Below are 16,011 nucleotides of genomic sequence, written 5' to 3' on the forward strand. Positions count from 1 at the left end.
CCACGTGTGTAAAATGTTTATAGCACATTTTGTAAGTTTGAAATTTTCTTTAAATTACTTATAAAGCTACCTTTTAGTTTTAAGTCATGATGCCCATAACAGTCTGACCTAATTATTTCATCTCACTAAATAATTCTCTTGTTCATGTATTCTTTCCAGGATCATATTGTTTCTTCCTGTGACAATTGAAAAAAAAGAAATTGAAAACAGTGAAACCTCTCACAGTAACTGAAAGGGCTTTTCTTAAAATCACAATGGCCAAAGTAGCTGCTGACTGTGCAGCAGGAAGAGTAAGGCAGAACAAGAGAGTGGAGGAAACAAAAGTCAGGAACAAGGAAAAGTAGGATTTTTATAATATAGAATGAAAGGGAAACTCTGGCATTTTCAAATATGGCAATCCAAGATGACACTACACTTGTTCACTTTCTGTGGATGAGAATTTCTGCAAATAAAATCTTGTAGTTTGGACTGGGTTCAACATTTAGTGGTAAAGGTCCTCAGGTTGGTGGCTCCTGCTACTTTGGCTGCTAATAAGTGAAGCTGTTCTTGTTACATCTCAGTAAAAAAATCACCCATAGTTGTCAGCAGGTTTTATAAGTGATGCAAGTTTCTGCAGACAGTCTTACCTCCCTTTTCTAAAGAGGAACACACTCTTCTGACATGGCTTCATAAAGTAGAAATAGTAGACTACTTCTATAACAATTTTTTCTTGTCAGGCAAGGGAAAAGTAACTGTTGTGTGTGCCATTTAAAACTACTTGAAAATGGATTGTAGTACGTTTTACAGTTTTTTTGGAAGGCTTCACTTTCTAGAGAAACTGGAAAGTTTTCTTGCTATTTCACTTGCATAGTAGTCTTGTTTGAATATAAACTTGAACTGGTGAATGTTTCAAAATATAACTCAGTCCTTGGCTCTAGTGGACATACAGAGAAAGGGGAATTAATTTAAAAGAACAAATACAGTAAAACCAGCTTTTTTAATGAAGGTATGTGTGCATAGATGCAAAAGATAACTGTACTAGATGTATAGTTTTCACACAACCTGCAATTTTGTTTACCCTTTCACACTTAATACTTATATTTGTGGTTTATAACTGTGCAGAAATTAACTAATAAACGCTGGTATTTTTCCTTTCCATGTTATTCTTTCTGGTTGATGAGGTCCCAGTTTATAGAGAAAATTGAGTTCTTGAGGTCATGACCTTGTAGGTTAGTGCTATTAAATATCAGCCTGCTTTGCTGCAGTTCTTCAGTTCTTTCTGCATGATGAGCTGATCTCCTCTGTGTTGATGTTATCTTGTAATTATTATTATTGTGTTTCTACTTTATTAACCAACAGTAGTGATGAAACTGGTCTCATGATTTGCCCTTAAGAAACTCTATTATTCACTTTTCTTTAGCAGATTCTGTTTAGCTCTAGCAGTTCTTTCCCATTTTGCCATTTTTTTCCTTACCTCAATTGCACTAATTACCTTTTTTTTTCTTGTTTACATGGTTACTTTGCCTGTAGCATCATATGAAACGCTGTGCTGAAATCCTTGTTAGATCAACCATATTATAGTCTTTCAAGAACCGGAGATCATATTTCCAGGGTACTGCTTCAGTAACGTATAATGCTATATTATTTCTGCATTGTATTTCTTAAGAAATCCATGAGTTTTAGTCTTAAAAACTATTCTGCTTCAGTTATTGCAGTTCTTTAATTTTTATTTTGCTGGTCAGGTGTATACAGTACTGACATCCTTACTTGGACTGGCTTTAGTGGTTCCACTAACTGTGCTTTACTGACTCTGGCTCCTTTTGTTTAGGGTGTTCCCATGCACCTCATCTATTATTGAATTGGATAGATGATATTGCTTTGTCTCTTACTATTTACCTGTATTTTCTGTTTCCCCTTGTTTACCTGATTTTCCCTTGTGAATGTGAGGGAGGCTTCATTATTTACTCCTGACTTCTGATGTGTTTTAATTTTTTTATCAATCTTGCTTGACTTTTTTCTGGAAATTTGTTTTCCAAGGTATTCATGCTGACCTTCTTACAGTTTCCCTGAATGTATGTAAGTGGCTGAGCATCCTGGTTCTTTCCTCCCAGCAACATTTCTTAGGGCACCTGTCAGTCTTTATTACCTTGTACAAAAAAGGAGAATTCGGTTGCAAATCAGGCAGGCTTTTATCTCAAGACATTTTTCCTGTCTGGAGCAATCTTTACTAAATTTGCCATGTGCTAATCAGTTTAGCCCTTATAATGTAAAAGGAAAGCATTTTTCTTGCTCCTATGAATGTCCTTTTCAATTTCTGCATAAAGAAGGTTTCCTTTTGGTTAATTGCATACTTGTATGTCTTGTAAGTGATTTCTGAATTATTTTAATTAAATCTAAATGTACAGCAGCAGTAATTTGAATGCATAACACCTGACAACACAAAACTGCTCATGGTTTCTTCTCATCTAAGAGGAAGAAGTATCAATTCTTGTTATTTTGAAGAAGTGTAACATAAGTATTCAGGCCCCTTGTACATGATACAGTTATTCTTTTCCTTATGTCCTGGATGCCTTTATGCTCCTTAGGCAATCAAAGATACAAGTATACATAGTGTGATTCAGTTACTATTTTAATATATTTATCATATGAAGTAATATATTTAATACATTAATTTTGAATTTGTTATTAAACGGATTTTTTTTCATATGTGTGATGATTCAGTACTTGAAACTGAAAAAATTCTTTTGTTTACAAAATTTAATCTGAAATGAAATTGCTTGTGTATTATTTATTTGAAAAGTTGCTTCTAATGAAAACGTTATTTTGGACTGGGATTTTTTTTGTTCCACTTCTGCTTTTCCTTCCTCTGAGTGGGGCTTGATGCTATGAGTGGTCTTTGGATTGCTGCTGTCTGCTGTTTCCTACCTGTTCAGTTGTATATATGCAACCTTTGATAATTTTGCAGATGATCAAGTACATAATAGCAAATATTGTTAAATTAAAATTTCTAGTATAATGATCCTTTAGGAAAAGGTTTGCCTTATATCTCAGTAGCTACACAGGAGTCCTCAACTCATATTTAGAAATAGGTGTACAGCTTGAGAGAGCTCGTAGTTCTGTTTCCCTTACGAGAAGGTGGCTGAGACAGTTTGAGATTCTGTCATAGATTATGTCCTTGATGAAGTCCCAGGATGAAGAACATTTGCTGCCTGACTCTTCTCAAGAAGAAAGTGACTGAATGGATTTTTGCATGCCACAATTTGTCATGCATATTGATCATGCTCTAATAATATAAAGTTAGGACTTGGATAAACTCACATGAGTAATTTTAGTAATTAAAAGTATATTGCAACTAATAGATTAAACGTTTTCTTTAAATCCTGCTGAATGCAAAGTGGCATCATGCTGGAAAGGTCATCTCCTTGTCTTTTCCGGGAACTGGAACATTGTGAGGATTTCTGGCCTGGTTTAGGCCTGTGCATAAATATTGGTAGATGACTGTAGTTCCCTCTCAGCCCTTACTGAACAACTGTCCCCACTATTCTTAAAATTTTATTGATTTTCTTTTAGAAGCGAAGGCCTATATTTGCATTGAGATGGAAAATGACTGTCTTCTCTAAGGGTAGTTCTCCAAACCTGTAGGATGATCTTGTCCTGTGTGAAAAGATGAAGTGTGTTACCTCTGTTTTGTTGAAATTGCTGTCTGGATTTCTGACACCTACAAGATTTTTGTTCAGGAGGCAGTATTTTCTAAGCACAATGGAAATGGAACAGAAGACTGACTTGAAATGTGCCAGTGAGATTTTAGTCACATTTTTCTTAGAAGCGTAATGCGTTTGGGTGAGAGACAATATTTTATTTGTCATCAGGCTTAAACATTTTTTTTTTTAACCTTACCAATATATCCTTTGTCACTGATGATCAGTAACTGTAGATAAAACCACTGTTTCTCTTTCAGAGAAATCCTTGAGTCTCCTTTGCTGTGGTGACCATAATCAATGAGGCTACTGGACAGTGGTGCTCAGAAATCTGTTTGACAGTGATTACTTGTATTCTTTTCTATCTCCCATTTTGTCTCATTATGCTCTCATACCATAAGACAGACTGTAAATCTTTCTGAGGCAATAGCTTCCTTATACAATGTCTACTGTCTTTTACATTATGTGGCCGAGGCTGCCAAGTGTGACCATTCAGATCCTTTCACACTGTAGCACTTCCTGTACTTCTTTCTCCTTGGCATCTTTGTTTTCATCTTGTGATCTGAGGTTTGCACTTAACATGTGTCGATTTATCTGGCAAGGAGTTCTTAGGTCAATGTTATTTTTTCCTTGCTATGGGGCAGAGGCTATGGGGCACATTCTACTGAACAGAGTGGTAGAAACCCAAAGGTGACTTATCAGTGCTGAACTCTTGCACAGCAGGCCAATGAACCAGTTAAATTATGTCATTTTAATAGCTCAAGGGTATAATGAATGGCCTTGTAAATTCTACTGCTGACAAATTTTTTTTTCCACTTGCTTGTTTTTGTGAATTGATGGTCATCTTGGGTGTAACTGCTCTAATCCTATATTTTACAAGTGTTAGAACCATTTGTTACTGGAATTAGTAACTATAATAGAAAGTGGATACATCAGCTTTTTGAGATGCATTCAGCAGCAGGACTGATGAGCAGATTTTTATCTAAAGCATCACATTGAACAAAATATGACTAAACATAAATCCTGTCAGTGAGCGCTCAGTCAGTTGTACTGTCTGCAGACCATTCCCTGCAGTAGTGTAATGAGTGTAAGAATAATAGATGTTTTGTAGATTCTCCCGATTTTTTTGTTGTTGTGGGGTTTTTTATTTGTTTGGGGTTTTAAAGCACATTGTTTAATTGTTTTCATGGCAAAATTATTATATTTCTGTTCCCTCATGAAAAATGGTGTTCCCCATTGGAGCATTACGTTGGGTGATGTGAGCACTGGAGTAGGTGCTTTACTGTTGTTGAATCTGAGGTGGAGAAATAACAGTAGTGATCATATAAGTAGTATGCTTGGCATATTATAAAAATCTGTATTGGAAGAATAAATAAGAGTGCTTCAAAGAACACAGTTGCTTAGTTGCTTAGTAAGTTGCTTAGTTGCTTAGTAAGCGTGTAATGAAAGAAATTTTTATATATATATATATATATATATATATATATATGTATATATGCATGTTTAGTTTGTATCCAGTAGGACATATTATGGTTTGTTCCTTGCAACTCCAAAACATGAATTGCCTAAACCAGGGGAACAGTTAGTGCATTTCCCTCAGTCTGTTCTGTAGTTACCACCTTCATTTAGGAAAATGTAGGGTAGTATCAATTACTTTCTTCCCTGCACTTTGCAAGCGAATACTGAATATTCAGTAACTTGGCAGGATATACTGTTTAAGTGATTATGATGCCAAGTCTTATGGCTATAAAGACTGAGTTTTTTAATATATATTTTAAGCAAGTATTAAGTGTGTACAAAAAGGGGATCTCAACTGCAAAGTAAAAGAACATTTAAACTGAATAATATAATTTATATTGGTTTTTGTAATTCTGTATAATGTTGGTTGAATCTCTATTTCTGCTTTCTAGTTAATCTGAATAAAAAATAAAAAATTGCAAACATTTCACTGAAAGATTTTAGTTTCCTTGTAACATTTTAGAACTCAATTTATAAGGGGTAATACAACTTTACCTTTCTTTGTGGAAAAATTGCTTGAATAGGTCAAGTTTTCAAGGCTTTTGGATTGAATTTGAGTTCTTGCATGTTAACTATAAACGTTTATATGACACAGACAAGGTGACTAAATATTGTTAACTAGAGTTTTGAAATGTTATTTTTCAAATTATGTGGAAATGTTTTCATAATCTATATACAGTTAGATATTGCTTTATGTTTGTATTAAACTTCCTTAGTTTTCTTAGAAGCTTTTTAAACAAGCCTAAAAAAATTCACCTTTTGTCCAGTGAACTTCCAAAACCTATGAAACTAAAATGTGCTACAGTTGGTAATAAGAAAAACGTATGAAAAGTTGATGTGTGTCTTCTGTGGACATTCCAAGAGCAGCAATAACATAAGAAAACATTCCCCTTTTTGGTCAGTAAGGGAACACAATAAATCCAGCTTAGTTTAATACTATCCAGAATTCACTGGAAAGATCAAAAAAGAGAGTGGAATTAAAATAAAATGCCATTAAGAATTAGTACTAGTAGCCATGCTGTGCATAGCATGTCTGTGTCTATGGGCATAGACAAATTTATCCTATTCTTCCATCCTACCTACATTTTATATTGTCTTATTTGTTTTGGTTTATTTCATATTTTTATTAAATCCAATATACGGAAAAAAATTACTGAAATTTCTGTTTTTTCTAGTTCTCTGTGCATCTGTGTTGTCAGTCATGTTGTTCTTGGCAGCATTCCAGCACCAAGCTGCAAAGGAAGTAGCACTTGCTATTTACAGTTTTTTTATTCTTTTGCAAAGTGATCATTTTACTTCAGCGCGTGACCATATTCTTCAGATTTCTATATTTTGATTTCTTTTTTTTAAGACTTTATTGAGAATGCAAGTGGGATTGCATCACAGCAGAAGCTGCTAGGAGCTAAAGACTGCTCAGTGAGCGTTTAGAGCATGCTGTATGTGATCATTCATGTGCACCATCATGACATATTGAGCATGTCCCAAGCCAAACTTTCATAATAGTTTTTTGCAGTTGTTTTTGCTGCATTGGATTGGGATACTGGAGTGAGACAAACTTGTTTTCCTGGTGTTCTTAGTAATAACCCCTGCTGCAGGTGCTAGAACAGAGTGAGTGAGCCCAGTTTAAAACAGTGCTGGCATTTTACCCTGTATTTATTCAAAGCTGTGCTTCCATTGGCTTCAGCTTTAGTTGGCAGTGCTTAGCAATCCTGTGCAACCAAATCCAGGCACAGAATGAAACACAGCAATGACCACAGTGAAGAAGTTTGCATTGATAGCAAAGTTGTTTAGCTGTTCCCTAGGATCTCATCTCGTTCTTCTGATCAAAATACCACGTGTTATGTCTAGAAAGAATCTAGTAAGCAAAAGTGCTGAGACTTCTGTGACCCTAACTGGAGTTTTGGTATTCTGGGAACGCTTAATATTTCAGTAAGTGGAAGCCATCTTATTGCTCAGCAGAGTTGGGTTGCATTGTGCCACATAGTGGTGCAGAAAGCTTAAAAATCTAGGGCAGCATGAAAATGTAGAACACTGAAATAAATTACTGAAACTGAAATACTGTTGAGAATATAGGAAGCTTGGAAGCTTAATAGGAAGTCAGTTAACAGATGAACTGAAATATGTAGACACAGGAAAATGTATCTTGGAAAGGTCCAGATACCTGAGGCATGTTACATGGTTAAGCATTTTGAGTATGGATGATAGCCAGGCTCAGGCAACATGTGTTAGATTGCTGACATGCATTCTCAGGATAAAACTTTTTGCCTTTTAACTGTACTTCAGTAATTAAGGGTCAAGTGCCTCTGCTGCCATAATCCTCTGCAGAGACAGAAGAAAATGGTACAGCTTCAGTTTTTGGAACAGGGTGCATGTTGTTCATGTCTCTGCCATGGGATATGTCAGTAATTTCCTTTTTCAGTTCACAGGCCTACCTGTTCAAGCTGAAGGACTTAGTGAGGAAATCAGGCTGTATTAAGATCCACTTAGCACTTGTAATGGCTGTAACTGTAGACTTGGTCTTGGCATTGTCATCCATAATATTTTTTTTCCTCATTCTTTATCTTTCTCTCTCACCAGTAAAGACATGGTTTGTGTATCTATTGGGAGGGAACTGAGGTAGTGCTGGGTATGCCCTGCCCTTACATGCCCGTGCTGTGAGTCTGAAAGCCTACTACATTACAGGGTACAACAAATGGGAAAAAGTTCTTTTTATTTCAAATGTTACACATACTTGTCAATTACATACTTCAGGTACTACTGAGTAATCTTTGTTTCATAATTAAGATAACTTTCAGAATGTCTTTTCCGCTCTTGGAATTTGCTGATGCACTGATTAAAACTCAGCCATCTCCTGGAATAAGCAACACAAGCATCTGTCCTGGAGATAAACAGACCTCTTCAAAGCAATGTTTTGATTCATTTCTGGAGTTGGTTCATTATGTGTATTGGATGGAGACTGGAGACCTCTGAATAATTATTATGGTTGAATAAATAGAGACTAGCATAATACATATGCACAAAAGTATAAAGTTCAGGTAAAATGCATATTGTTGTATTTTCTCATTTTAGTGTCTTGACTCTGCAGTTATTTTTGGCAGTTAATCTCTGGGTTCAGTTTTTTTAGTTAACATATTATAGACACTGTGTTTTGTGACATTTTTCGCTATGCTTAACATGTACACTTTGAGGAAGTCTGTGTCATGGACGAATGTAGAGATTACAGCCAAGGGCTGGAATTTAAAGTTTTGGGAACCATTTCTTCTCTAAGAGCTGTTGTTACTGAACTTTTTCTTTCTTTCAAGATTGGACTATTGTAAGAACCAAAATATGCTGCTGTATCCACTAGTAGCTAACAAGTAGCTGTCTGTACACAGCAAAAGTACAATCCAACACGGGCAGCCTGGACTTAATCTTCCACTGACTTAATGATTATTGTGTACCCAAAGGCAGTGCCTTGTAGCTGGAGATTTCTCTTTTACCATAATGTAGTTTATCTAAGTAGGTCTTAGGAGCTTTGTATTCTCTAGGAAGATATCCCAGGAGATTTTTCAGACTTGCTGATTTTTCAAACTTCGAGTTATTTACTATGCTTTGTCATTGTGTATTTTATATATATTTCGATTTTCATTCACAATCCTAGTCCCAGAACTTCCTTGCAAAGTTCTCATGCGCTTTTAAGGACCTTTATGAATTGTTTTTGTTGTTCAGATTGTTTGGCAGTAGGTTTGTGGCCTGTGGAAACAATGCAAAAGCCAAATCCGGGAGATGGAACAGTATCAATTCACAAAACCAGGAGAACCTGTTCATGCTGAGAAATGAGGAAACATAATCGTGTGTGTGTGTGTGTGTGTGTGTGTGTGTGTGTGTGTGTACAGAAGCACCAATTTTCTTGGGAGAAATTGCTGAATTTAGGAAACAATCTTCAAATCTGCTGAGTACAAATGAGTTACTACTGAAATGAAAGCTACTAAGAAAAATGGTAGTAGCCCTTTTATTCAGGAGCTAGAATGTTAGCCCTGACTTGTTTGTTTTATCGCCCACACTACAAAATCTGTAGTCAGCATGCATTATACTTATGTTCGTGCCACAACATACTCATAAAATCTGTTGTGTCTAAAATTTCCTTTACTAGATTTATCTCGCTCAAGTACTATAATGGGAAGTGTTATAATTTCCTAGGCAAAGGGTTTTGATTAAATTGATCTTCCTCCATCCAATGTAGCTCTAATTTCATCTAGAAAATATATTGCAGGTTTGTATGCCCCTAAAAGGGGACATTCTGACAAACCTGCCCTGCCTAGCCTTGTCTTGATGCTATGATTTTTTCTCACTTTTTTCATATGTGTCCATGTGCACAGCTCCTTGGGAAGTTTTAGAACAAAGTGGGGCCTCCCAGGGATTTGCTGCTGTAGTACCATAGTTAAAATATAACATTCATATGTTAATAAAGGACAATTAAATTCAGTTTGTGGGCTGTGTCCTCTTCTGAACTCACACCTTCTGTCCTCTAAGACTATAATCTCAGGAATGCTTAAAGCTGGAATAAATTATTACTGTGGCAAAAGCAGCAGTGCTGCCCTTTTGCTCTCCAGTGTTGGTTTTGCCAGCTCAGCTCTGCTACAGCTGTGTAGTAAGCCCGATCAGGGGACTGATCTGACTGAAAAATACTTCCCTACCCCTACTTAGGATATAAGATGAATGTTTGCTTTCATATTTTCTCTTTAAAAAGATGTCATAGTTGGGTGTTGAAACATCTGACCTCCTTATGTATACACAGTACATGTATTTTAAAAAAGCAAATAGAAAAAGGCACAAAAATTCTTGCTTTGAGAGAATGATACAGATTCTACTTAATAAATTTACTAATATATCACAAGAGTGGAATTTTTTTACATCCAAGTTATGCTTTTTCTTTTTAATATAACCTTGCATTTCTGTTAAGAAAGTGAATATGAAATAAAACAAACTCTTCTTTCCTACTATATATTACTAAGAATTGGGTTGTTTTAACAGAAATTAAGTTTTCTTTTTTGGAAAAAAAAACCAAACAAAAAACTCAAAAAAACCTGTTTTGGAGTTTTTGTTTGGTTTGTGGTTATTTTTTCCCCAGGATCTACTTAAGATTTCCTAGGCATATATTTTATTTTATATTCCAGTGTATTTATCCACTTGGATAGGTGAACAAGTACTTTTTTAAATACAGTATACAAATGTTGACGTTTTAAGCAGCTGTAGAAGACCTGAAAATCATCAGCAATGAAACCTGAAATCAGTGAGCTCATTTGAACTTTAGAGCTTAGTATAGCTTCTAACAGAAATCAGGTATTATTATTTGAACATCATGTTCGACTGCCAAAAAATGCTCAATGGATGAAATCAATATGTGAAGAAAACCATGCTATTCCACTTACAGAAAATACAACATTGGCATGTTGGAGAAAGGAAGTTGGATCTTTAGTTTAGAGTAGGCCACTGTGGGAACATGAGATTTTTGACAACAAGCAAGCTTAATTTATACCTCATTCTCTCCCTTTGTTTTATTTAAAGACAACCTAAGAACAAGAGGGTTCAAGAGAAATAATACTTAAGACAAAACTTTTATTACCTTTTCTATGCATATTTCTGCTTCTTCTCTGAGGATTTTAAATTTTATTCTTTCAAGCAAGAATATCTTCTAGTAAGCAGCATGTGAAAAACATTATTCAAGGAATTATGGGGGCATATTATAGTGAAGATTTCAGTTTGCACAGTAGAATATTATACCACTCCTTATTAATTGTAGCATAACGTAGTAAAGAAACACCGTTGGTTTTTTTTTTAGATGGTAGTGATGAGAATAAGAAAAATAATGTTTTTTTAGAAAGAGACTGATTACAATGGCCATTCTGTTGTGTCGTGTTGTGTACAGTACGCTAGGTACATGGACATTGGTAGGTTGTTTCCTCCGTGGGATTGTTCCTGAACTTTGAAACTGGTTGTTCCAGTAGACCTGCTAAAGATTGATTCTGGTTTTTTCTTTTCCCCTTTCACTTATAAAACAGTAGCAGAACTACAGCAAATTAAAACTGTGAGATGCAAACAGTAAAGCCCTTGCTTGGTTTTTGAGAGCACTACTGTGGAAGTGTTGCATATTCTAGCTTGCCTGTTGTTTTTTTTTCTTGCACCTAGAGTATTTTCCTTAAACCTGTGAGATTAATGTTAGACATTTGAAGAGTTGCTTGGTACTTTCTGGAGCAAATATGCCTGCTGGCATCTTGAGCATTGCTTTTGCTCTGATATTAAGGTAGCATAGACAGAAGGCAGGTGATGAAGCTGTAAACTAAAAATCTCTGAAACAATTTCACTTCTCCAATGTAAACGTTGATATTGGTTTATTTCTAAGTCCTTATTTAAATGGTAATATTTAGAATTAGCTATTGTTTGTATGCATATTTTTAGAAATGTTAAAAGCCTCTCTGCATAGCTGAGGGGAATACTGAGGAAAGCAGCAGCTGCAAAATGAAGGATATGATTTTAACAACTCTAGGCTTATCTTTATCTTTTTTTTTTTAATTATGAAAAGTTCTATCAAGAAGAAATTTGAATTGGATGCTGGAGTTTATATAACAAGAAATGAGCCTGTGTTAGAAAATTATTTTTTCAATAACACTTATTCTTTCGTTTTTTTTTTCTTCTAGGACCGGAATAGGCCCTATGACACTTTTAACTTGCACTCTTTGGAAAATTCCTTAATGGATATGATAAGGACTGATCATGAGCCTCTGAAAGGTAAACACTACCCTCCCAGTGGCCCACCAATGAGTTTCGCTGATATAATGTGGAGGAATCATTTTACAGGTTAGGAATATTCATATGTCCATGCTTGCTTGGTGTTAAACAAAAATCAGCTTTTCAGTATTGCTCTAAACTTTTTGCTAATGAATGAGTTTTCAGTTATGTAAAACTTCTATTTTCCCATCTAAATATAATCTTCTTTACTTTAGGAAGATAAGGTGAAATATGTATACTTTTATTGTAAGTGTACAATCATAATATCTAACTGGCATATCTGAAACATGGGCTTGTGTATCAGCAAATTGCACAACTGGGTCTCTTGCTGCAGTCACTTCAAAAGATGTGTAGTGCGACTGGGGTCCAATTGTTATGTTCAACATCTTGTTCAAAGTTTATCCTACACTTGTATGGATTATCATCTATTATACAGGGTTCTAAAACAACCACTGTATCAGGATTACTCTCTACAGTTGTTCAGGTTTCTTTTAAAAAAATTTATCTTAATTTGGATTTCAAATTGTTAGGGGGAGCCAAAAGATATTAGATGTTATTAAGTGCTGAAAAGTTTTGACTGTTTATGCTGTTAAAGTGTCTTTGTTCTACCAGGTGTAGCATTGGAGATGAAACCATTTCTAATACTTAGCTGGTAATGATTAGTGAAAGGTGTGGCACCATTTCATTGAATAAATATTCCTGATCAACCTGCACATTCCTCTGTCTTAATCTTTCCTTAGTTATGTTTAAAAATAGGTACACGTTCTTGCTGACGTGCATTCTTGGTGACTTTGAAGACAGTAGTAAGCCATGTACCAGGGAAGTATTGAACAAGAAATTGTTCCTAAACACTAAGAAATCAGGACACAGAGAAGAAAGTCAGTTGTGTATAGCACTTCCTATGCTAATGCTTGTATACATGCTTTTTGATGTCACAGTGGCCTCATTTACTCCCCTCCCGTATTACACGTGGAAAATATTTTTTCTAGGTCTAAGGTCGTGTGCCTCTTTTGCCATCTTTCTGGGTACAGAGTTTTTGTACAGCCATACTGAACTGGCTTCTGTACTCTCTTCTATCCTGTGCTTTCCACTGTTATGTTGAAATTTGCTGTGCTGTAGCCTTCGAGTGTCGTTAATCGTTATTCATCTGTCTAAAATGACAAGTACTGTCTCATGTCTATTTTGATCATAGACTTCCAGAATAAGGGTTAAACTGGAACTTGAAAAAACAAGCTCAACAAAATTGAGATTTTTGCTGGATATGTGTTATATGTGGCTGGCATTAAAATATAAAATAAAATCCAAATTGCTAGTTAATAGAGCTAAATATTTATTGTATCTTATTACAGTAAATATGATAATCTAACTAAAAACTCCAATTTTTTTTTTTTTAGTCAGTATTTATATAAAGATACAAATGGAGACTTGTTTTTAAAAGACTGAATTTCCATGTGAATCTGTGTGGAAAAAATGAGAAAGATGGTATCAGAAGTTTTATTGGATATTAATTGTAAAGCTTAAGTTGAACTTTTCCATTTGCCAGTGGGACCAGTAGCTTTACATTTTCTCTTAACAAATGTGCTTTTTCTAACTATTTAATTTTCTCATTCACTGCTGCTCAGCTGCTTTGGCCTTCCTGCCGTGTTAATTACCTCACTTCCAGTTCAGTAACTGTTGGAGATATTAGTTATCTCTCTGTGTCTCTGCACAGCTGCTTTTTTGTTTGTTTGTTTGCTTTCCTAATGATATAGTTAATTCCCTGTCTTGCTTTTCTTTTTTCCTCCTCCAGGAAGGGCTTACTTTGGTAGTCTTCAGCCTTGGCCTGACCTAGTGTGCACTTTCCTCTCTATTCCTGCTTTCACACTATGCAGCATGACTGGCAATATTCATAGGAGTGGCTGTTTCATTTTCCCTTGCAGGAAGTGTCTCCTTCCTCTGTGTTAAATGAATATATGTTACTGTTTTAGCTGAATCCTTTTCATAAAAACTGTTTTTCTGCAAACGTTGATCCATTCCTCAAGTCATTTTCTTGTTGCATTTTCGCTGTTGCTTTTTCTGTGAAAATTGGTCTTGACTCTTCTCCTGTACATCCAACTTCTTGCTTTTTCTCTACCAAAGATGCAGAAGGTTTAGAGCTGTTGTCCTTCTCTGTACCTTCCTTGCATTTCGCTTAATGTTGTCTCCTAAACTCACTTGATTTTTTTCTTATTTATCCCACTCTTCTCTGGCTCTCCCCCTTAACGTAGCAGGACATTTTAGTCTGTTATGACCTTGAGAAAGTTATCAATTATGCTTGCTTTTGCTTGTTTCTTAAGTCATTCTCACATTTTCATTTATTTTCATCTTGAAGCTTTTTGAATATATTGGTTATGTCCTTCAGCTTGATTTTTTTCAGTTCCTTATAGACATTCCTGTGTGAATGCCTCTTGTGCAAAATTTCAGCCACTTTTTCTGGAATCTTATTGACTTAACCAAATCTCAGACCTAGTTCCTCTTCATTTTTCCACCTCTGTCTTTCATAGTAAACAGAGTGTTTTTCCCTTTAAATCTTTCCTTCTTCTTGCATCTGTGACTTTCCTCTCTTAGTCTTCTGCAGGTATTTCTTCTCTAGGTAGAAAGTAAAACAGCTGCAAAAATCCTGATTTAAAATAAATAAAGAAAAATGATGAGATGGCTTTCAAATGACTTTTTTTAGTTGTTCAGCTTTTGGTAAATGAGCCTTTTTTTTTCAAACAATTGTAGCTAGCAGCACTTACAGGTCAGTTTGCCATACCTTTACTATCCAAATTTTTAAATGGAAGGGGTGAAAAAATGAGTACCAAATCCTCTGATTCTGAAAATACAGAAAGATTTGATTCATGTCTTAGGGCTTCCAACGCATGTTACAAAGCCAGTGGAGCTATTTCAGGATCATTTCAACCTGCTGCTGCCAACAGTCTTCATCAAATACTTATTTTTAGAAGTATTGTCTCTCTATATATTCACTAGTAAAGTATTGCGTGTGGTTTATCTAAGTTTGAAACTTTGCTTGGAACATAGCCCCTCTTGGCCTATGTGCCCCCTCACATCCCAGCAGATACTTGAAACAAAAAAATGATTCTCTTGGATGTAGGACAAGAGTTCTAGATTAGAATGTGAGTAGGAGGATTAGCCATAAAAGATTCTGATGTGAAGACCAAGTTGAAATGGTTCTGGGATATTTTTCTTTTCATTTTGGGGTCTGTGTTCCTCATGCTCAGAGGAGGTAGGGGAGAAGCTTGGGGTGAGAAAGGAGGAGTCTATCCTCTTGTTTATAGTAGTTGAAGCTTCATACCCTTCTCTGAATCTGAGGTATAGTCAGACTTTGTCCTGCTGGCCATGGAAATAGAGTTTATTTCAAGATCACCAAGGCAGGTCACTTTTTTTAAAACATGATCCACTTGGCCTTGAGGGGACATGTGATTAAGTGACTTTTTTGGGAGGGTGTTGCTTTCAAATGTGGAACAGAGAAAGTCTGATAGATTGTTAGTGCAGCAGAAACAAACTGATCCTCACTCTTGCAATATTGAATTACTTACATTGAGTGAGTGCTAACCCAGTCTGATGGGCAGGCTGGCTTGGTGCTCTCCAGCCAGGAGAGCCAGGGTCACTCGGTTCTTTTTTTGTGTTTTTTGCTGTAAGAGAGATTTGATATCTGGCTCTGAGGTTTCTGGACTTTAGTAAATTACCAGCATGTCCATCAGTGTTGCATTTTATCTTAAGCCCAGTCTTGGGAGAAGGTGCTCAGCATCAGCTCTTGTTTTATTTCTAAAACTGATTTCTTTTTCTCCGCTTTTCCTGCCAGATAGGGGAACTCTGCTGTAGGTTCCTGTATTTCTGTCCTCATAGTCTGGGAACTGTTTAACTTTACAAATAATTTGTCATTTTCATGCTTTGAGATTTAAGGAATGTAAACTAATGGAAAAGGAAGTCTCATTTTCTTTTGTCCCCAAACAGTTAGTCAGACTTCCCTCCCTGCTTTCTCTACCATCAAGACCAGCTTCAACGTTTTTCTTCTCTTTCAGTCAAT

At 35.7% G+C, this 16,011-nt stretch overlaps 1 protein-coding gene across 14 annotated transcripts in view; it reads left to right on the forward strand.

The window, feature by feature from the left end:
- CPEB3 (cytoplasmic polyadenylation element binding protein 3) overlaps positions 1-16,011 on the forward strand; it is an 86,873-nt gene that overhangs the window by 18,640 nt on the left and 52,222 nt on the right. For 9 of the 14 annotated variants that reach the window (XM_064662957.1, XM_064662946.1, XM_064662947.1 and 6 more), the window contains exon 3: positions 11,873-12,032. In XM_064662957.1, the coding sequence (XP_064519027.1) occupies positions 11,873-12,032 (160 nt within the window). The remainder of the gene's footprint in view (positions 1-11,872; positions 12,033-16,011) is intronic. The other 5 variants (XM_064662960.1, XM_064662948.1, XM_064662951.1 and 2 more) reach the window with 1 other exon arrangement.

This window comes from Pseudopipra pipra, chromosome 8 (assembly GCF_036250125.1).
Source record: "Pseudopipra pipra isolate bDixPip1 chromosome 8, bDixPip1.hap1, whole genome shotgun sequence".
NCBI lineage: Eukaryota > Metazoa > Chordata > Aves > Passeriformes > Pipridae > Pseudopipra > Pseudopipra pipra.